The sequence below is a fragment of the Pezoporus flaviventris genome, unplaced genomic scaffold (genome assembly GCF_033815535.1).
Source record: "Pezoporus flaviventris isolate CSIRO_AGI_PZ_B2104156 unplaced genomic scaffold, CSIRO_AGI_Pfla_v1 ptg000030l, whole genome shotgun sequence".
NCBI lineage: Eukaryota > Metazoa > Chordata > Aves > Psittaciformes > Psittacidae > Pezoporus > Pezoporus flaviventris.
Window position 1 is genome coordinate 9,212,782 of NW_026892578.1, and position 23,139 is coordinate 9,235,920.

The 23,139-nt window shown below is 39.3% G+C and overlaps 1 protein-coding gene across 9 annotated transcripts in view; it reads left to right on the plus strand.

The window, feature by feature from the left end:
* STS (steroid sulfatase) overlaps window positions 1-17,042 on the plus strand; it is a 98,548-nt gene extending 81,506 nt beyond the window's left edge. For all 9 annotated transcript variants that reach the window (XM_061459859.1, XM_061459858.1, XM_061459850.1 and 6 more), the window contains one exon: window positions 16,551-17,042. In XM_061459859.1, coding sequence (XP_061315843.1) covers window positions 16,551-16,903 — 353 coding nt within the window. In that variant the 3' untranslated portion in view covers window positions 16,904-17,042. The remainder of the gene's footprint in view (window positions 1-16,550) is intronic.
* The last annotated feature ends 6,097 nt before the right edge of the window (window positions 17,043-23,139 follow it).

Here is a 23,139-nt window from a genome sequence, read left to right on the forward strand (position 1 = left end):
ACCAGAAAGATTCAATAATCTGTGTCCTGGGTTCAGCAGTAGCAGTCATTTTTTCTCCTTGGGAGCTGGTGCAGTGCAGTGTTTTGATTTTCAGCTCGGGAACAGAGCTGATAACAAGGATGTTTTGGTTTGGCCAAGGACTTTGTGAGCCTCATGCTCTGCCAGGGAGGAGGTGAAGCCAGGAGGAAGCAGAGACAGGACACCTGACCCAAACTGACCAAAGAGGTATTCCATACCACAGCACGTCATGCCCAGGATGTAACTGGGAGTTAGCCGGAAGGGCTGGGAGACTGCAGGGTTGGAGGAGGTATCGGTCGGAGCTTGGTCGGGCTTGGGGGGCAAGTTATCGGTCAGCGGGTGGTGAGGTGTTGTATTCTGTTCCCTTGTTATTTCCTTTATCATTATTATCATTGGTGGTAGCAGTAGTGATCTCTGTTATACCTTAGTTACTAAACTGTTCTTATCTCAACCCGTGGGAGTTGCATTCTTTTCGATTCTCCTCTCCGTCCCTCCGAGAGCAGGGGGAGGGCAAGAAAGGGGTGGAAAGTGAGCGAACGAATTACCTGACTGGTTTTAAACCACGACAATCTGTAAATGTCTTCAGCCTCAGAAAAGCTCACATTGCTGTACAAACAGTAACCTTTCTGTTCATCTCAGAGCTTTTTATGTGGTCTCAAACTATTAGATGACACAAAATGCATTACATTTTTTCAAGTATCTTTTATTAAGACATCCAGAGTTTCCTGAAACTAAAAAGAAGATAACCCCTCCCAATGTTTCTTGTTTTGTTGTTGTTAGTAGGGCAGTTTTGTAGAGGGATTTATGTAAAATTTTTTTGGAACTGGAAAAGACTGGATTTCACTAGCAGTTTCTTGTCATAGTTCTTTCAACGACCTCTTAGTAGAAATGAGAAGTCCATGAAGTAGTATAGAGCAAGCTCCTCCAATGAAACAAAAAATGTTGTGACATTTTTCAAATTTATTCAAAGATTTACCCCAATTTTTTTTGAAAATCATACTTCAGCTGCAGTTCAATCATAATAATTGGAATAGTAAATATAATGCATTTATTTTTAAAGACCCTATGGTCTCACAGATCTGGAACTCTAATGAAATATTTGTGAGACACACTCACTCACTCCTCTTCAACACTGGCATTTTAGAGAAAATCAGGTTGCCTACAGTTCATAGTAGGAGCAGAAAGTTAGAAATCATGGTGGAATCACACATTAAAAGTCAACAAGACTGTAAAAACTCCATAAAGATCCTGATAGTTTAGTACTCAGAATTAGTTCTAGTGTAATAAAGGAAGGCTAACCCTTTTAGTGTTAGAAAATGTTAATCAACCATAAGATAAATTTGTTATTACCCCACGGTCCTAATTTTTTGTTTACACCCTGTTACCTGTGTATTGTACGTTAATTTTAAATGGTATTATATCACAGAAGTCAGCTTCTCAATCATCTCACTTGCTCAGTGAGAATAGTCTTCAAGATTCAGTAAAGTGTTCAAGATTAAATTAATTATATTATCTTGTCTCTCTTCAATGTGATAGGATGTTGTACAGGTAGGTTTTCAGTCCATAGTTCTGAACCATCCATATGGACCTGTTCAGTGATAAGTGGAAATTTAATCTCAGTCCTGAAAGCATTATAGATACCTTAGAATCAGTTCATACCCTTGATAACAAAACCACTTAGCCAGCAAAGCTCTTTGCCTTTAGTGAGCTGTTACTTTTTTTGTCCTAGACATGTTTAAGTTGTATTAAGGAAAAATGCAGTTCTTGCCTACAGTATGTAGATTGGATTATGACATTTGGGTTTATCAAAATGAGCAACATTTACAGCTTTTTTTACAACTGAAATTATCCTATCGAATATCATACATTGACAGTTTGCACTTTTATCCCTCCAAAAATCTTGTAAGGTGCAATAATAGGCTTATTTTAGCACAAAAAAAAAAAAAAGTATTGAAAACAAATGTCTTGGTATAGTTTCATAGTCAATGTAAACAAATTATTCAGTGGATAGAAAAGCAACTGGCAATTGCAAAAAATTGCACAAGAATAGAGGTTGTTCGTTTATCTGCTTCAGTTCATTCAGCTCTATCCTAACAGGGCTGCTAAGTCATTTAGAAGTTCTGTTGATGTCAAGAATACCAAGTAGGTCCAAATACCAGGACCGTGTAGCAACAATGAAAGGCTTGCTTAGAAAACCCTGCTGGTGTTCACAGTGAGGCTGTGATAATCAAGGTGCTGAGAAATGCTTTAACTGGATTTTGAAACTTGATACTAAATAGATGCCTGTAGCTCCTGAGCATCATCAAAGTCCCGTTTCTTCTCCCTTTTATATGCCCAAATATTTCACATCTTCACTTAGGAAGTGGTTTACTTTCAGCCAATGCTATTAAACAGTTACAGCATACTGATTTGGGGGGGAAATAAAAAAAAACAAAACAACCACCAACAAAACAAACAAAACAAAAACCCCTAAGTTCTGAGAAGCATATTTGAATGTTCGTCAATTAGCAGGTTGAACAAAAGAAAGTAAATGTATTATTCATATTTCACAGAATATTTTTTAGTGCCTATCTCTCAAAGTATTTAATCCAATTATAAGTAACCATGAGGAGTGTTCATATTTTGAAGACAGAAAAATTATGTAAAGGTCAACATATTACTGTGTCTTTTTAACACAGCTTAAATGTGAAAAAGTACATAAATTTTTATCTTGTAATCAAGTGAGAAAATTAAGTATAAATTATTTGAGTGCTGTAAAGATTATTCCATTAGTGGGTACTCCTCAAACTTAAGATGCTGGCAGATGATTACAACTAACAAGGACAGTGTCTACACACACAATGGCCTGAGTATTCCCCACTAAGTATTTTTTTCATGTTGTCAGGCTTGATAAATCCATGTTATCGCTGTAGCATGGAAGACCCCTTTTCAGGTACCTTTTTATGTCTACACTGTTTAAGTGCCAGGATCTCAGTTAGCAATACTGATTCAGTACTAGTAAAGAAACAGAGTATTAGTAGAGAAACAGCCAGCTAGCTAGACTTCCACCTTTAGAAGGGTAAGAGAAAGTTAAGCAACCATGTAAACATTGTCTGAATTAGCATGTTTTAATTAATCACTAGACTGAGGTTGTGGTAAATGTCAGCATGCAATGCACTATAGTATGAAGCAGAATTGATCACTGCAAATCACTGCTCAGTGCTGAAACAAACCTGTTTTACAGCTGAAAATAATTTATGTAATCCATTTTCTTTTCCATTTCAACAGATGAGGAAGGGGGGAATGTGTGCCTGGTTACTTGTCTTGGACAGATTAGCATAAAAATGTATAGAAGTAGGAGCCATGGTAGTGAATACAATAGAAAAACATTTCCTGGTGTTTCCTGTTCCTGTTACTATTATCTCAGATGCTGAGTAACACCTGGGATTTTGACAAAGAAGCAAGCTAAAATTGAGAGATGGAGACTGAGTTTACAGAACTGTAAATTAAAAATTGAATGTAAGCTTCAAAAGCCAAAAAAAAAAACGCTACCCTTATGCAGATGTTTGTATTTCACAGTATCCATTGAGTGCTGTCATCACTCTTAACTTCAGTGAGGAGCAGAACATATATATAAAATTTATATCTTGTCATGTAATGCCAAAAGCACTTTCAATAATTTTGAGGAAGTACAATGTGTAACTGAATGACTTTAGACTGCAAGCTTGTTTATATTCTATTTATTTATATTGTTTCCTAAAATAACGGGTTAAAGCCATTAAAGTAAACGTCTATGGGGACATACACTTAGACCAGTAAAAAAGATGTAGGCTTTCATGCTCAAGGATGTGCTTTCTTTGTTTAACTCTCTTGTGTAACAGAGCCTGGACCTCGTAGTGCCACAATACATAGCAACAAATGTTGGATTAAGTTTTTTGTCATAAGTGCCCTCTTCAAATATACTTTGAGGAATGCTAGAATTATTACATTGAATTATAGAATTAATTAAAAGTAGGAGATCAGGAAGCCAAAGAGAGCAAACAACTGATTTGCAGCAGTGGTCTACTTACAATCCTTTAACTGTGATTCAGAAATTGGAGGGATAAAAAAAGACTAAATTCATTCTTCCACCCATGTATCATGGGGAAAAAAATTGACAAAACCCACCCTTCATGTCCCATGAAAATGATTGATTAGAAGTTTTAAGTTAGAATCTGGATTATACTCATTTTTTGTGAGAAAAATCTAACACTACCTTAAGGGCTAGCAATTTTGGTTTTTTATATGTAAAACTGTAAGATTTAACCCAGAGAATGACTGACAATGTCTGGAGTTTCCCAGCTCCTTTGTTGCTTTCTTCTAGTTTGAGATGAACTCATTCAGTGGCTGATTACATCTCAGCTCTCTGGGCATTGTGTAGGACTATTTTACACAGCTAAATCTCTCCAGCAGGACCAAGGGAAGGGCTTTGTTCCTTGTGTGGAAGGGCACTCAGGTCCACGCACTACATAGTTCAAAACCACCGGGATTTACCTGGATATACTAAGTAGTATGTCGTGTATACATATCCATGTACCTGCCAGAAGAAGAAAATGCAACAAGGTTTTACCAATGGGGTGCTGAGTAACTGAAGAATTTGTTTGGTGTTAGAAGTTGTTGCTAAGCAGACATCAGTTTAGTCTTCAGGGAGGTAAGATCTGAATGCTGAACACTGGTTACTGTACAAGGTAGAGCTGTCCAGTGAACGGGACACTTGTCTTAAACTTGGTAAAAATTGATTGAAAGGTTTCTTCTTCCTATAGATTTTAAGAAAACGTTAAATAAATCACTCAGAGCATATCCATCAGTGTCAGTATAACTAATAAAACATTTTTATTAACTCTTTTAGTAAGAAACAGCACAGATTGCCAAGAAAATAATTTACTTTTCTTTTTTTCCAAATGGTTTGAAGTAGGAGATTTGATGGGAGATGAGGAGCATATGTAGATCCTTGCCTGAACGATTAGTTTAGCCCTCAGCATCTTCAGTCACAGATTATATTGTAGTTTTCTAAATTTAAGCATGCGGTTATTATTAGTATTCCTAAGTTAGGCCAAATACTTTGCTGAACAGAAGGCAAACAAGATGAAACCAACCTCTCAGTAAATTCACAGGGATTTTAACATTCAATTCAGTCTACAACTCTACAAAAGGCGTAAAAATCAAATTTGGACTAGACAATGCCACAGGTTATCGAGGGATGGGACAACCCAAACAAACTCCGAGCAATCACCTGCACCAAAATCTTTGTTTAAACTTCAGCAAAAGTTTGTGAAGGATTTGTATTAAAAAAGTTAGTAGATAAAACACCTCGTGAAAAGAGTGTGCCAATGAAATGACTTTGTCTTCTGCAATAAAGGAAATGAATGATAGTAGCACAAAAGTTACAATAGAAGACAACATCCATCAAGAGAGCTCTTAAAAAATACATTGTAGGGAACAATTGTGCAGTGGCAGGGGGATGAATTAGATGACAAAAAGAAAATTCATTTGAAATATCTGAAATGAGCTTTTGTTCTTATGTGCTACAACAGGAACAGAGGAAACTGCATGCATTAATATGAGAAAGCTGCATGCATCACATAAGCAGTCAATGCAGATTTGCTGCATATTTGACTATATTTCAAAGGTCATTGAATGATCATTAAGGATGAATAAGACTAATTTTAAAAGTATATAGAATTACTTTGATAAAAAAATATATGTTTAACATATGAACAAGGAAGGCAAACCCCTGTGTTTTCTGGCCATGTCAATTAAATATGTAGGTTTTCCCTGTACTTGAAAGATGTTTATCCCACTATCTGAGAACACTGTGGGATTTTTCTTAAGTAGCAGCACCATATAGATAGATATTTGACCACAGAAAGCAAAATTAAGGATGGACTAGGAATGCTGGAGAGACAACATTTTCAACTCTCTAACTTGGGGTGATGCTTCACTTCGGCAGAACTGCAAGTGCCCCCAGCACCGGCAGTGCTTTTACTGATGGAAAAAGGTCTTCTACCACCCAAGCAGAGCTGGATGTTGCTAACAGGATTCACCAGTGGTTCCTGACTAGGTAAAGTGATGATTCAGGTTCAAGGTCCATCCAGGGAGTCCAGTCAGCAGCAGGAGATGAGAGCACAGACAGAACTGTCCACTTGGGCAGGAACTGATGACATTGGGATGAGCTGAAATGGGAATCCTGGTCCATTGGCAGGGCGCATGGATAAGCATCTACCCTAGGGCAGGGCCAGTGAGGTTCTTTGGTACCCTCAAAGCTCTTGACATCTCAGATTTTAGCAAATTCTCAGAATAGTGATTACAGCATGTAGAAGTCGGCAGTGTAAACATCTAGCTCTCAGTTAACCTAAGCTAGTTGGTTTTATCGAAAGAGAAGCAAACAGAATTCTTTTCAACCTAAGGCAGACTTCTAGCAAAGGTAAGTAGCAGATCAGTATGTGCTCGTAGCTAGCTTACATAAAGACCTCCACATTGCAGGGATCCAAAATTAGGAGAGGTCACCAGATTTTCAAATTGCATGCTAAGTAGCAGCATAGCAATGAGCAATAAATCCTACTCAGTACCTTGAATTTAAAATTAGAAATGCCTTGTCACCTTTTTCACAATGTGAAAAATATTATTTGGTAAGTGTCAGGAATGACACTATGGGAGTCTTTTGAAGTTGACTGGGAATTTTAAGATCATGTAATTTAATTAGTGTTATTTTTCTTTTAAATCAGTGAAAGTTCAAATAAGGGCCTGTCTAGAAATGTGCAGTCAATAAGATTACCAGTTAGACTGTGTAGTACAATACATACTGATTTGGTTTTGTAGTACAGAGTGACATTTTCATCCATGAATCAGTGTCATGAAAGAACTGACAAGAATGGTCAGAAAAGAAAAACATGGATGAGATACAGATCCTGATTTGAGTTACAGTGGCATAAAGACCTTTCAAATCTAATTGAGAAGGTGCCACTTGCTTTGCTTGTTCAATTTTCCTTTTAACACACAACCAGAATGGTCATTTGCCTTCTCTGTTCACTATCAGCTCTCTGAAAATGTTTTTATTCTTTCTTACAGGTGATGTTGGTGATTGGGGCAGCTTTTAATGTGGAGGCATAGGTGTCCTCCCCCAAAATGACTTTATAAACTTTGTTAAGTCTCATTAAACCTCATACCTTTTTACCAGCCTTTGTCTTAACAGCAACACAGTGACTAAGTAATCTATCTCAGAAATAGTAGCAACTGTAACAATAAGTAACAAGTTTCTATAGATACATACTCATCTTTTACTGATATTTACACATTTGCATGTTATACTCTGTAGCAAAGATTTTTTTCTTGAGGTTTCCTGAACAGTAGAAGGCAAGAACAGCAGACCACTTTTCTGGTTTTGAGGGTTACATGTGTGAGGACGCTGAAGTGTCAGCGTGGTGTGGATTTATGTCTGCTCTCCACTGGTTCAGCTGCACAATTCCATGAAAGACTTAAATAGTATAATTCACAATATGTAGGTCATTGCAGTAAATTCATTTTTTCTTCAGTAATAACTTGTGGTCTTCAGACCACATTTTTGCTGGACAAAGAGCAGTCTCTCCCCTCTGAAATGTGTCCTTCTACCCTGTTTTCACCCTTTTCCCACCTGTTTATTCCCCTTTCCATCCCCATTTTTGAGCTTCTAGTCTCATGGATAGTGAAACTCCTTTTGATTCTTCTAGTTGACCAAATCTGTGTGTGTCTTCCCTTCTGTAATGAATTTTGACCTTCATGAGGGTTTTTCTGTCAGTTATCTTTTCTGGTTTTTTTTGTTTTTTTTTTTTTTTGTCTCACAGGCTCCTTCACTTTCACTTTTCTCTTTAGATAAGTCTTCCATCTTAGAAGTAGGGTTTGCTTTGGTTTGTTGTTTTTTTTGGGGGTGCGTGTGTGTTTTTTAAGACCTTTTTGGCTTCCCTCTTTGCTCCTATTGTTGTTGATATCAAGAAGACATACATTTTTGCCCTGCATGAAACATCTGAACCATTTACTACTATTTTGTGCTGAGGTCCATGACAATCTTTTCATCTTCTTGATTACTGAAGATATTTTGTTTCATCATTCCTAACTTGCTTTGTGGGTATCATCTTCGATCTTTGTTTGCCCCCTCGTTTGTTGTTTTTTTTCCTCTCTCTACCTGATCTTGCCCATTTTGCGGGGGCACCACAATCAAGAAAAGCCTCCATAAGTTCCAAATCATCTTCCAAATCCCTCATTAATGTTCAGCATTTCAACTGCAACAGCTGGAGGAAGCAGAGCAAGCATTAAGTGTCATTTAACTAAGCTATCTCACTAAGTATTTTAATTTGCTATCTTGATCCATATATCAGAGCAACTGCAGCTAAATTTGGGTGACACAGCATGGGCATATTATTTGGTAAGTGTGAAATAATGTAGCTGCTAAAGGAGAGAAGAGTACTTCTAGGTTGAACAGACACCACAAAACTGTTTATATCCAGCTCAAGAAAATTGACCTGATCAACTGATACACATTTCTAACGATGTTTTAGGCAGGAAAGTGTTTCCCCTGACAAGCATGACAAATACTGTTACAGTATTTTCTTGCCTCTACTCTGCTCTGTGACAGTGGCAGCAGAGTTATTGTTAGGCTCAGGCAGAGCTATTTATACACTGGGACTTGCAGTGCTCTAGAAAAAAAAGAAATTAAATCCTTGCTTCTTTAAAAAAAAAATATTTACTCTATTGCTAATCATTGTAAGAACAGAAACCCAATTTCCTAATCCAGTTGATTGAAGTGAAATAGAGACCTTCTTCTTCTTTTCTTGTTCTTGTTTTGTTTTGTGTTTTTTTTGTTTTGTTTTGTTTTGTTTTTTCTTTTCAGTGTTTCTTTTATGTTTTGGTTTGGTTTGGTTTGTTTGTTTTCCTGTCTTTGCACTTCCCTTTCTCATGGTTTAGATTGAAAACTAAGGGGCAGGAATGGCTGCAGCATTGGAATCTGTATAAAGAACTGCTGAAATGTATTCATCCCATCTGCAGCCCTAGGAGACCCTTCTCTGTTCTTGTTTTTAATATGAAGGAGATTTTAGCTCTTCAAAAGGTAAAGCCTGTTTTTCACTGTGCTGCATACATGCATTCCTTAAGCTGCAAATTAGGAGAGAGTCAAGATTTTTTCCCTTTCCCACCACTTTCTGTTATCTGGAGAATAGCTGAATATGTCTGTATCCATCTTGTATACCACCAAGAAAAAAAAATTGCTTTGCTAAAACTCTTTCCCATTGCTTTCCTAAAACTCTTCAAACTCAAACATTCATGTTGGCTGGAGAACTGTGAAATTAATTAAACTTGTTTTTTGTATAGAGGTCCAAACTGGCAGACTGCTCAAATACCTGAACCTTGAACAGGTGAAAACAGAAAATAGACTTCCAGAAATTTTCTTAGGAATAGAATCATAGAATCATAGAATAGTTAGGGCTGGAACGGAACTTAAGATCATCTGGTTCCAACCCCCCTGCCATGGGCAGGGACACCTCACACTAAATCATCTCACCCAAGGCTTCATCCAGCCTGGCCTTGAACACCACCAGGGATGGAGCATTCACAACCTCCCTGGGGAACACATTCCAGTGCCTCACCACCCTAACAGGAAAGAATTTCTTCCTTATATATAATATATACATAATATTATATATAATATATATTATATATAATAAATGTATATGAGTCCCTGATCATCTCTACGAGAACATCTTGTGTTATCTCCTTTTGATGTTTATTTTTAATTCATGATTTTGAGGGATTTTTGCATTGTTTGAACATACTCTTATTAATCACATTATTCTGTATCACAGACCTTCAGTAAACTTCTGCTTTCCAATTCTTGAAATGTATTGGTTACAGATGATAGGTTCATAGGAACCCTAATGAACTAGATATAAACTTTCCTACACATTTCAAAGCTCAATTTCCACCTGGAATTCCGATATTTGTATACCCCCAAGGTATTAGGTGCTATTCCAAGCTATCTAGTTCTACTTGACTTGGTACCCGCACAATCTTCTCAACTTTTCTTTGTAATAAATACAAACAGGTTTCAATTTTCTTTCAGCTATTCCTCCAAAGCCATTTATAATCTTTTACTAGTTTCAGATTCTGGCAAAGAGATGCATTTTCTAACACTGAGACAAAAACTGTTCTCATTTATTTCAGATGCTAAACTACACATACTATAATCTTTACAGTAAAAAGAAGATTCAGTCTTTCAGATTTACTTCTTTAATATTTAGGACAGCCTGGTACTGAGATTTTTGTACCATATTGCATAGAAGTGGTCGGTTTCCTTAATTCATTTTTTTTTTTCACTCTGACAAAAGGAACCCCTTTGCTATGTTGTCATTTGTGCTTAACTGATTCAATTTTCAAGATAAACCCATTTTTTCAGAAGATTTCCTAATTATCCTAGTAGCTTTTTAGCAGTAAAAAAAAAAACCAACCAACAAACGAAACAACTAAATATTAAACTAAGACACCTATAAGGAAGCATAATGTACCCAAGTTTTTAAAATAAAAGAATATTCAGTGTTCTTTGGCAGTGCACAAAATTCTAGGCAACAGCATAACAAAGTTTATACTTTTAATTTTTGAATTACATTTGCATAATTATGTCTTTGTTCTGAGATGTACCTCTTACTACTTAAAGGTTAAACACACTATCAGTTTTCAGATTAATAATTTGGGATACTTTTATTAGCATTCTATGTGTCAAGGGTTTTCTTGTCATCCAATTTTTGAAAAAATGGATAAAATAAATTATATGCAAATTCATGGGAATAGTTTTGGTTTTGGCTGGTTCAAGCTTGTTTGAAAATTTCTGCAGAATTTGCTTAGGATTTTCCTTGCATCTTTGTCTTGTATGATTGCTCAGTATCAGGAAAATTGCTCTCTGAATCTTGCAGATCTGTTCATTTCACTCAGAATAATTGCATCCACATTATGTAAGGGAGTAATGATTGTCCTCAATTTATTTTCTTGTAATAAAATGTGTGTTTAAAGGGCAGAAAGAACAAAAGGCAAAACACAGTTCTGGATAGTTTTCTCTTTGGTATTTGCCATCTTTGTCAAAGCGGCTATCTTTGTTATATTCTTCAGTGTAGTGTTGTCTCAGTTCTTAACTGTATCTCTTAGTGACTCCAGTGGAAAACCAGTACATGCAGATTGATATTATTTCTCCCACAAGCAATAAAATAAGGCTTTTCTTTTTTCAAGGACTTTTGAATAAAGGTTAGAAATAACCAGTCTGGGTTTTTTGGTTTTTTTTTGATTTTGTTCCACCATTATATTCTATTTTCAGCATCCCGTCAACTGTTGCTTGCATGAACTGAAAATTACATGCATCATTCAGCAAGTAAACAGATGTTTCAAAAAAATCTTTAGCAAGTGTCTGGATTACATGCACAAATTATTATGGGTAGATTTATTTATTTATTTATTTTCCAGGGCAACATGTGTTCTTCCATGTTGCTGTTAAGTAAGACTTCCAAATAAGAGGCATATCATTGAATTATAGCAGCATAGTTTCTGTACCCGCAGATTCTTCCCATTTGGGAGTTTCTTCGACAAGAAAACACTGTAAATGATTAATCAAGTATTTTTGAAGATGATTAAGAATTCAGGAAAATATTTCTTTGTCAGCTGCTACCATTCAGCAGAATTCAGTAGAAGCTTTTCATACTACATCACTTAATCTAGATAATGAGCTCAGTCATGAAATTTGTCTTGACTTCAGCAGCCTGAGCATGATTTCACTGTCTTTTACTCCAGCAGTTGTTTAGTATGATTATTATATATTCATGAATGTGCAATCCTTTCCAGTTTAGAGGATACTTAACGCTGCAGTTTCTATCTATAAGATTTCAAAATCACTGCTACTACTGGTATTTTTCATGGTTTTACCTCAAATACTGTATGTTCTGCAGAATTCTTTATGCAAGCCTCTTCTAGCAACAACTGATTCTCATAAAATAGCATTATGGTTTTGAATATCACTCATTCTCCACCTACTACTACAGGACATAATGTACTGTCTTTTGACTGATGTGACAATATAACATTGTAAGATACCCAGATACTTAAGTACCTAAAAAAAAAAAATAAAACACTGAAAGAATAATGAAGTTACAAATTTTTAAACTCAAATAGCAGATTTTTATTAGCTGTTTGAGGAATTCACATAGTCATTAAAATAATGCCTGTATTTTTTTTTATAGCAACCAGATAGTGTTCTCTAGGAGCTACATATAGCTCTACAAGGATTTCACAACTGAAGCCTTTTCTAAATTGCTAAATTGTTGAAGATCTGAATATATGCACATGTGATATCTACTTTAGATAAGATTAGCAGAGAACCTAACAGTAAATGATTCTAAAGATACAGGAAGTGGGAAGAAAGGATTCAATCTAATAGCAGGAGTTATCTTAAGAATGCAATTTTCAAGCTACTCTGTAGAAATGTTGAAGAGCTTGATCTAGGAGTGTAGGAGCTGACAATGGCTATTGAGCACACTTGAGATACAGGAAAAGCCTGTAGGCAATTTACATTAATAAGCTATGCCCACAGGGTTATGCTCAAAGGCATCTGATGTCGAGACCAGCACTGCAATTTACAGTGAAGAACAGACCCATTTTTTCTTCTACAGAAAGAATAAACAGCAAAATGTGAACAAAGGAGATAAGTTGCATTTAACTTATAAAGGTACTAAGCTTTATAAGTCATAGACTAAATTCAGTAAAAATGAGGTCCAGACAATAACACATCAATAGCTTCTATTCACTTCAAGAACTGCTTATCAAAAAACACTATTTAGCCATCAGTGATTAAGAACAGTGATATTATAACAGAGATTACATCCCTATCCAGTGTGTTACTTCATCTTGGAAATATACTATAACTTACTGAGAGACTTTTATTTGATCTCATGACTGCTGACTGTCTTTTGGAGCTATCTGTCCAAGTATGAGAGAATAAATAGGTGAGTAAAGGATACTAAAACAGGAGTCTGTTACGGAGAACTCTGAACAATTATGTTCATAGCAGATTTGCTTGAACTAATTACAACCGATTTTAATGTGAGACTATTTAGATGTACAGCTTCTGTAGTTTCTGTTTTTCTTAATGTGTGAAGGGAAGAGGTGTTCTGAGAGTTGAATAGTTGAAATTGCTGGACTATTCAGAGAGCTGGAGAGTTGTAGGAAAAATGGATGCTAAATAAAGTAGCCGTGAAGCACTGGGATAGTATCTTTAAGAGTGCTACAGAGTTAGAGCTGCCTTCTGTTTTGGAAGGGACCTGATATACTTGACTGCAGGGGAGCCCTGACAATTTTACTACTAACTTCACTGAGGAGGAGACATATAGTTATCTTTCTGTATAAAGAGTTTACTATCCAGATGCTTTGCAGAACAAAGGTATCGTTAATTACTGAGAGATTAATTTGATCCTTGTAGTTAACTTTCTGACAAAATGAGATTTTATATCAGCTGAGAGAGACTGGGAGAGAGCTCTTATTTTTTAGTATCAAGTCTTATACAGTTCATCAGCTTTACAGATTAGAAGTCTGACAACTCTTTATGTCTCCTAGTATATTACACTGGCTGCTTCACAGCAACAGACACTGATAGATATGCATTAGTTTTATAATGCTTAGGAAATTGGCAGTTAAAGTCTGTGCTGCTGTTCCTCCAGCACCACATGAAGTCCCAGATCCTTGCTGAAACATCGCTGCAGTGCAACAGATGAACATTACACAATAACAGACTTTGCTCTGCAGAGCTCAGTGTTTTGTGCAGTATGATCATGACATTATATAGATGCATAGCTAACAAATTAGCACTAGCTCTTCAAAACACTAGCAGTCTGATTCAGACATGATGTGATGTCACATATGCTCTCCTCAACCCCACACCTGATTCTACAACATGCTGTCTGCTCTGTGTAGAGCAAAACCTGAACAATTCTTTATTGGGGGGGGGGGGGGGGGGGGGGGGGAAGGTACAACTGCCTTATTTCTTCCTTTTCCCTATGTCTTACCTACATGAGCTGTTTGTACTGACTTTCATTAATTCAAAATCCCCAACTTTATATTGCTGTTTATAAGCCCTTAAATTGCCTGGTGATACAGTGCCTAACATCAAAAACATTGGTTGAAAATTTCCTTTCAATGTCATTCAGCACAACTGTAGCACCAAAGATAGATGAGTGGTAAGACACCCTGACCACAAAGTTCTCATGTGCATGGCCTTACTGGAATTCTATTAATTGACATTTTAATAGCTATATAATTTTTCTTTTCTATCAAGGTGTTATAGTGCCCTGAATCAAAGTCTCAGGCAGGGCAAATGTTGTGTACTCTACAAAGGTGCACGGTGCACTGATTAATAAAGCCCTTTGGCTTTTTCTGTTATTCGTTGTCCATCTTGCCAACTAAACACTTTTAAAGGGCCTGAAGGAATATTTAGAATGGAATTACATACCTTCCCAGAATGTAAATTCTAAATCTCAGTAAATAAGAGACGTATATCTGCTCCTGGAAGTGTTCCATGCATAAGTTCAAAGAAATTTTAGGAGAAGTGTTGTTTTGTTTGTTTATTTCAATTCTGAGAAAACGGCAAAGAATTCAAGTATCAAACCAACTTTTCAAAATCTTATTCAAAAAGTAGATGAAGGAATGCTGCCTTGCCTTGCCTTCCCTTCCCTTTCTCTTCTGTTTTTTCCACTAAGACTGTGCCATTGCGGCTGTCACAACCAGAGCCTTTTAAAGCTTGCCACGTCCTATTGTCTGTGCCTGCAAGTCACTCTCAGCCTTTAAAGCTCCTTCCCCTTTGCTGGCTTCCAGGCAACATTCAGAGTGTTCTCCCAGTCTAATGTGTGTAATAACCATCACCCCTCCGACCCTGATTTAAGTGCAGATGAAGTGAACTGGAAGTCTCCAGGCTCTGTCACTGAATTGGTTCCAAAAGGTAAAATCTCCTGTAATGTGAAAAATGCTGTGGGATAGAGGAAGCTGTAAAGAATCTGAAGGTCACATACTGTCCTTTAAATTCATCCTATAGACTAACACTGAAGCCTGTGCGTCTTTAGTCCACTGAAACATTTCTTTAAACCTGGTTTTACATTTAAAAATTGAGTATGATATAGCTGCATCTTGGCATATACCAATTCATCTCTGCCCTTCCCACACATTCTAGTGTTTTCCATTCTGTTGAACTGATGAATTGATTAATGAATATTAACCACTGTAGTGCACATAAATCTGTGGCTATTTGTTGCTACATTGACAAACTATTCACCAGAATACCAAAAAGAGTTTTTCCCTCATTACTGAAAAAAAAGAGGTGATACATAAATGTTTTTTTGCAGTAGGGTGCTGAGGAATGTAAATTACTGATGATTAGTGTCCTACTTTTATTAAGAATGAAGTAGGGGTTTTTATCTATTTAGTGATTCTCTGGTCGATTTCTGGAGAACAGTATGCTTCCCTGGCTGTGGGAGGACTTTGTGTTTCCCTGGAAGTACCTGTCCCTGCCTGCCTCTCCTGTCCGTTCTGTGATACTTGAGGAAAATAGTAGCCTTTTTTTTTTGTTTGTTTACTCCTTTCTTGTTAAATATTTTCAGATTCTCCAGCATACCTTCTGTTCAAGAGCGCTTCTTGAAGGAGCCAATTGATATCTGTTTATTCTTAATCCAGGAAATGACTAGTATTTTTAAACAGTGAAAAATCTAACTGAAGTTACGCAAGTTCAGTTTCTGTACACAGCAAATTAAGCCGAAAGAGAATGACCAAACTGCAAATGAAGACCTTTGCTTCCCATTTTACAAAGCAGAACATCACCTAAAAATTGTACCACTGTAACAATTACTTATTTTTGGAAAAAAATAATCTAGAGGCCCAGGAGAGCGATTTAGCATCCATTATACCTATTCATGTCATCACATTTAATAATGTAAGAAAATGTCTCCAGGTGCTTGCAATGAAAGCATGTGGCAGGGGGCAATAGTTTAATACACAAAAGAGAGGAAGAAAGAAAAAGGTAAAAAGGAATTTGTTTTCATTAGTAAAATGAAAAGCAGACATGACCCAGAAATGTCTGGATATGGTCAAGGGGCAGAGGTACATTTTAATAAGTCCTGAAGAAGACAGTACAATGGCTTAGTAAATATTTATCCAAATCTTCTTGGCACTATTTATGTAAAAATACAAAGTTCTTTTAAGTATTCTATGGTTTAGTTAATCAGAATCCATCCAAGGGAATGAAATAATCATAATTATTTCATAAATGTGTGTTGCCTGAAAATCAGTGTGTTTTGCTTATTTTTGTTTTGCTCAATTTTGTTTTATTCTTTCAGTATACTGCAGTTCCTCTACAGAGGAAGGTTGTACTAAAAGACTGATTTCCTGTGGTGTAAATTAGAGGTTCATAAGACTAGGGGACTTTCAGTTTTTCATTTTATCACCAGCTGTTTTGTATCTGTAAATTGCAGGTGAATCTGTCTGGAAAGTCTTCTTCTTCACTCCAAACTTCAGTCCAGAAGACTCCAATGGTTGCTATGATTCTCATGTTTGCTTCTGCCATGGAAGATTCATCACATGGCATGATCCCCCACTGCTCTTTGATCTCTCCACGGACCCTGAAGAGAAAGTCCCACTGACTCCAAAAACAGAGAGACGTTTCTATGAAATCCTCAGTGTCATACACCTAGCAATAGAAAACCACACCAGATCCTTGCATGCTGTCCCTAACCAGCTGTCATGGGACAACCTTCTCTGGAAACCATGGCTACAGCTGTGCTGCTCCTCTCTCCTTCAGTCTTGCTACTGTGATCATGACTCATAAAGGAGCCTGCTGGAAGTCAATTCAGGATAAATAAGTTGCAATTCCCTTTCAGAAGCTGGAACAAGAGAGTGTGGGTAACTGACTTGAACCACCGTGGTACCAAACTTCAGAATGTTTTGTTATGTAGGAGCACCTGTCTTCAAATCACAGAATCACAGAATCCCAAGGGTTGGAAGGGACCTCAAAAGATCATCTAGTCCAACCCTCCTGCAAGAGCAGGGTAACCTAGAGTACATCACACAGGAACTTGTCCAGGCGGGCCTTGAATATCTCCAATGTAGGAGACTCCACAACCCCCCTTGGGCAACCTGTTCCAGTGATCTGTCACTCTCACAGTAAAGAAATTTTTCCTGATGTTCACATGAAACCTCCTATGCTCCAGTTTACACCCATTGCCCCTTGTCCTGTCACTGGACATCACTGAAAAAAACCTAGCTCCATCATCCTGACACTCACCCTTTACATATTTGTAAACATTGATGAGGTCACCCCTCAGTCTCCTCCAAGCTAAAGAGTCACAGCTCCCTCAGCCTCTCCTCATAAGAGAGATGTTCCATTCCCTTAATCATCTTTGTAGCTCTGTGCTGGACTCTCTCCAGCAGGTCCCTGTCCTTCTTGAACTGTGGGGCCCAGAACTGGACACAATATTCCAGATGCGGCCTCACCAAGGCAGAGTAGAGGGGAGGGGAACCTCTCTTGACCTACTAACCACACCCTTTCTAATGCACCCCAGAATGCCATTGGCCTTCTTGGCCACAAGGGCACATTGCTGGCTCACGGTCATCCTCCTATCCACCAGGACCCCCAGGTCCCTTTCCCCTACACTACTGTCCAGCAGGTCAGCCCCCAACCTGTACTGGTACATGGGGTTGTTCTTCCCCAGATGCAAGACTCTACACTTGCCCTTGTTGAATTTCATCAAGTTCCTCTCTGCCCAACTCTCCAGCCTGTCCAGGTCTCACTGAATGGCAACACAGCCCTCTGGTGTGTCAGCCACTCCTCCCAGTTTAGTATCATCAGCAAACTTGCTGAGGGTACATTCACTGGTCCCAGCACCGACCCCTGAGGGACTCCACTAGTCACAGACCTCCAGCTAGATTCTGCCCCATTGACCACAACTCTCTGCCTTCTTCCTTCCAACCAGTTCTTGATCCACCTCACTACCTGATCATCAAGCCCACACTTCCTTAGCTTATCTATGAGGATGCTGTGGGAGACAGTATCAAATGCCGTACTGAAATCAAGAAAAAACACATCTACCGCTCTACCATCATCCATCCACCTAGTTACTTGCTCATAGAAGGCTATAAGGTTGGTCAAACATGTCTTCCCCTTGGTAAAGCCATGTTGGCTGCTCTTAATGACCCCCTCATCCTTGATATGCCTAGAGATGGTGTCAAGAATAAGTTGTTCCATCACCTTTCCAGGGATGGAGGTAAGGCTGACCGGCCTATAATTACCCGGGTCCTCCTTCTTGCCCTTCTTATAGACTGGCATGACATTTGCCATCCTCCAATCCTCAGGCACCTCTCCTGTTTCCCACAGCTTACCAGAGATGATGGAGAGTGGCTCAGCAATGACCTCGGCCAGCTCCCTCAGCACCCACAGGTGTATTCTATCCAGACCCATTGATTTATAGACGTCCAGATTACTTAACTGATCCCCAACACAATCCTCATCTACCAAAGCAAACTCCTCCTTTATCCCGACTCCTTCCGGGGCTATAGGAATCTGGGTCCCCCGGGGAGAGTCTGCAGGAGTAAAGACAGAGGCAAAGAAGGCATTCACCACCTCTGCCGTCTTTATATCCTCTGTCTCCAGGACACCCACCTCGTTCAGCAGTGGGCCTATATTGCTTCTTGTGTTAGTTTTATCCGCTATGTATTTGAAGAAGCCCTTTCTATTGTCCTTGACCTGACTTGCCAGATTAAGTTCCAAGGAGGCCTTAGCTGTCCTAATTGCTTCCCTACATCCTCTAACAGCTGTCCTATATTCCTCCCAAGTGGCCAGCCCCTCCTTCCATAATCCATAGATTCTCTTTTTCCGTACGAGTTCGCCCAGCAGTTCCTTGTTTAACCATGCTGGTCTCCTGGCTCCCTTAATTGACTTCCTACCCATTGGGACACTCTGATCCTGAGCTTGGAAGAAGTGGTTCTTGAATGCTGACCAACTATCTTGAGCCCCTTTACCACCTGGTACCCTTTGCCATGATACTTCCCTTAGCAATTGATTGAAGAGGCCAAAGTTTGCCCTTTGGAAGTCCAGAAATATGGCCTTGCTAGTTATTCTATTCCTCCCACACAAGATCCTAAACTCCACCATCTCATGGTCACTGCAGCCCAGGGTGCCATTGACCATCACCGCTTCAACCAGATCCTCCTTGTTGGTGAGTACCAGATCCAGCAGCACTCCTCTCCTAGTTGGTTTGTCCACCATTTGCATTAAGAAGTTATCATCAATGCACTGGAGGAACCTCCTAGACTGTGAATGATTGGCTGTGTAAGTCTTCCAGCAAATGTCGGGGTAGTTAAAATCCCCCATAAGGACCAAGGCATGTAGTTGTGAGGCTGCTTTCAATTGCCTGTAGAAAGCCTCATCAACTCCTTCGTCCTGATCAGGAGATCTATAATAGACCCCCACAACTGTGCCACCCGTACCAGCCTGTCCCTTGATTCACACCCACAGACTTTCCACTTGGTCCTCATCTGTTCCTGGACAGAATTCAATACATTCTAGTCGCTCTTTCACATAAAGAGCGACTACACCACCTCACTTTGCTGATCTGTCTTTCCTAAAAAGGACATAGCCATCCATGACCACATTCCAGTCATGTGAGCTGTCCCACCATGTCTCTGTAATTGCCACCAGATCACAACCTTTAGACCACACACAGATTTCTAACTCCCCATGTTTATTCCCCATGCTGCGTGCACTGGCGTACAGACGTTTCAGGGAGCGAGCAGAGCACACTAGTGGCACCCTTGGAAGGCGGGAGGCCTTCTCGTCTTCATTCATACTAGAACATTGCCCCACTAGTTCAAACCCAGCTACAACCCCCTTACACTTCGAATCTAACCTAGAGCTCTGTGAGTGAACTCTACTAACTCTCACCCATGTACCCTTTTTCCCCTGCAGGACAGGGTCTAAACAACTATCCTTTCCCTCAAATGAAACAATAGATTGAGAGTCCTCCCTAGTCAGCCATCCTTCAAGCCCTAGCATGTTTCTCTTGGGCTTGTCCCCAACAGGCCCAGTTATCTCCCCTTCCCCCTTCCTACCTAGTTTAAAGCCCTGTCAATGAGCCCTGCTTACTCCTGCCCCAGAAACCCTTCTCCCCCTCTGGGACTGATGTATCCCACCTGCCACCAGCAAACCAGGTGTCTCATATAGCAACCCATGATTGAAAAACCCAAACCCCTGCCTTTGGCACCAGTCCTGTAGCCATATATTGATCTGCAGTCTCTTCCTATTTATCTCTTCACCTTTGCTTGTAACAGGTATGGAGGCAAACACCACTTGTGCTCCAGACCCTCTAACCAGCTGTCCCAGGGCCCTGAAGTCTCTCTTCATTGCCCTTGCCCTGCTTGTAATAATTTTATCACTGCCAACTTGAAAAACCAGCAGCAGATAGTAGTCAGAGGGCTGTACCAGATCAGAGAGTTTCCTTTTAACATCTCCAATCCGAGCCCTAGGCAGGCAGCAGACTTCCCTGTGGGATTGATCAGGTTGACAAATGGGCCCTTCTGTTCCCCTCAGAAGGGAGTCACTCACCACAATTACTCTTCTTCTTGGTTGAGGAAGTTCTAAGGCATGGGGGTGAGTGACAAGCCCTAGGTGACTTACTAGATGGATCAACCCCTCCATCTCCATTTACCTGGCCCTGTAGTTCCAAGACCTCATACCTGTTACTCAAGGACAACTGGGAGGAAGGAAGGGATTGTGAGGGTTTTCGCTTACCTCTCCGAGCAGGGACCTCCCTCCATACTTCCTTAAGTTTACTCCTTCTATATGATGGTAGGAGGGAAGGGCATCTATCACTTGTTCAACCACTTCCCTCTGCCCTTGCCTTAGGGTGTGGCTCCACCAATCTATTTCACTTTCACACTCTCTGATAGCTCTCAACCTTTCAACGTCCTCCCTCAGTTCAGCCACCTGCCTGAGCAGGTCATCTATTCACTGACACAGCACACAAGCGGTGTCATTGGCTCTCTCCGATACAAGTGCCAGGCTCAGGCATTCACTGCAACCAGAGACCTGCAGGGCCGCATGTCTGCAGGAAGGCTCAGTCCGGGTACCCACTATTATTCCTCACTACAGGTTTTGATCGAGTGGTGACCATGATCTCTCTGGTTGATCGGTCCGTCTACGTCTCTCTGCACAAGCAAGCAGTCCTTCCTCCTCCTGCGCTCCAGTCGAGCCCTCTTGATCAGGCGGTCACCCCACTCGCCTGCCCGCGCAAACTGCCTCGCCGCTCTCCCTGCGCAGGTTTTTAACCGCTCACAGCTGCCGCCGAGCCTGCTGGCTCCACCCCCGGTGAGTCAGCTGCTCGCCAGAGCTGAGCTGCCGGCTCCTGGACTTGAGGCTTTTGTGGCTCTGAGTTGAGGCTCTTGGACGCTGATCTCTCCCCGCTCCACTCCGGTGTTGCAGGCGTCCTCTCTTAATCTACTCACCTCAGCAAATGCATCATTGCAGAAGAGGATTTCTGTCAAGAAAATGTTCCAAGAGAAGGAGGGCAAGACACACCTTTTCTATCTTTATAATGCAAGAATCAATATGAAGCACGTGCTGTCATCCTTATCTTCCAATAGGCAGGCTGTAGACACTTGCTAGATGAGATAATTATCTAGATATCTTCAGCTTCAGCTTTCGTCTTTCACAGCAAGAAATTTGCCTATAGTTTATGTCAATTACAATCACTAAATACACACTTTCCAGTCCTTTTTGCTAAGTGCTACCCGGTATTAGTAGGACATTAGAGAGCAGTTAAAAATACAGAGATAATAATGCAGAGGTCCACCTGTTACTATAATTTAGTAACTGATAGGTAAAGAGGACACCTGCAACAGCATCTCTATCAGGTATTATGGATATGAAATTATAATAGCTTGCCAAAAATCTAACATTGCTTGTGCCATAATAATGTAGAGAGCTATGTAGGTAGCAAAGATCTTGTGTCCACATTAAAATAGTGCTTCCTAGCTAGTGTCTTACTGTATGGCGACAGCCTTTGTTTCAAAAGGAAACTATTTCAAGTATGCCTGAGTGTGTGCCATAAGTCTCCATATGTATATATATCTGCAAGCCAAATTCATAACCCCTGAAACCACCCAAATCCTTCAATCCCTGATGCGGATACACCCTTATGGTCATAGCCCAGTTGCTAAAAAGTGACAGATTTGGTCCATACTTGATATCTGAGTTCCAAATTCACATGATACTACACAGATGTCTTTCATTGTCTATGACATACCTATTCTTTTATTGATGAATGTAGTGTGATCGCAAATAAAATGTGATCTTCCTTTAAATATCTTTGCTATAGTTTAAACTCTCTGAATAGGATCTATCATTTTCTGAGAAGAAACTTGGGCTTGAACATTTAAAGCTAAATATAACTGTCTCTGAGTTCTTAGCCTTGGGAAATATACAGTACTTCAGGACTAATTTTTGTATCCATTTTTATCTACATCTTATTCAGGCAATTTTTTTTTTCCACTCTACATGCAGGCAAACTATTTTCTTTAGCACATTGTAGCAGAGGATAACATATCAGCAAAATACTAAAATGATTTGATGCCTGACAATGAAAGGTGGCTTGCTCCTTATCACAAGACACTGGTTAATTCCAATAGAATAATGTATTAAAATCTGTTTGATGCAAAAGTGCTCAGTGCTGATAATAATGCAGTAGCTTCAGTCAGCCAACATTAAGGTTGTGACCTAGTTCTTGGGAGCTATTGAAGCCTGTCTTGTAAAAGTATATTGTGATATATGGTATATTTCTCTGTCTGTAAAACCTGGGCTTTATTTGATTTTTCTGCTGCAGTTCCATTCAAAATTTCTCTACAATATCCAGATGTCTGTCCTGGGAAATGTTGTACTCTATCCTTGAAGTCCTAGTTTTGATGTTTTGCCTTGTCTTCATATCTTAAATATGTGCTTTGCAAGCTCTCTGTAGGTAGCAAAGTCCTGTGTATGCTGATAAAGTTAGACTGTTCAGGTATTTGTCTGATAAC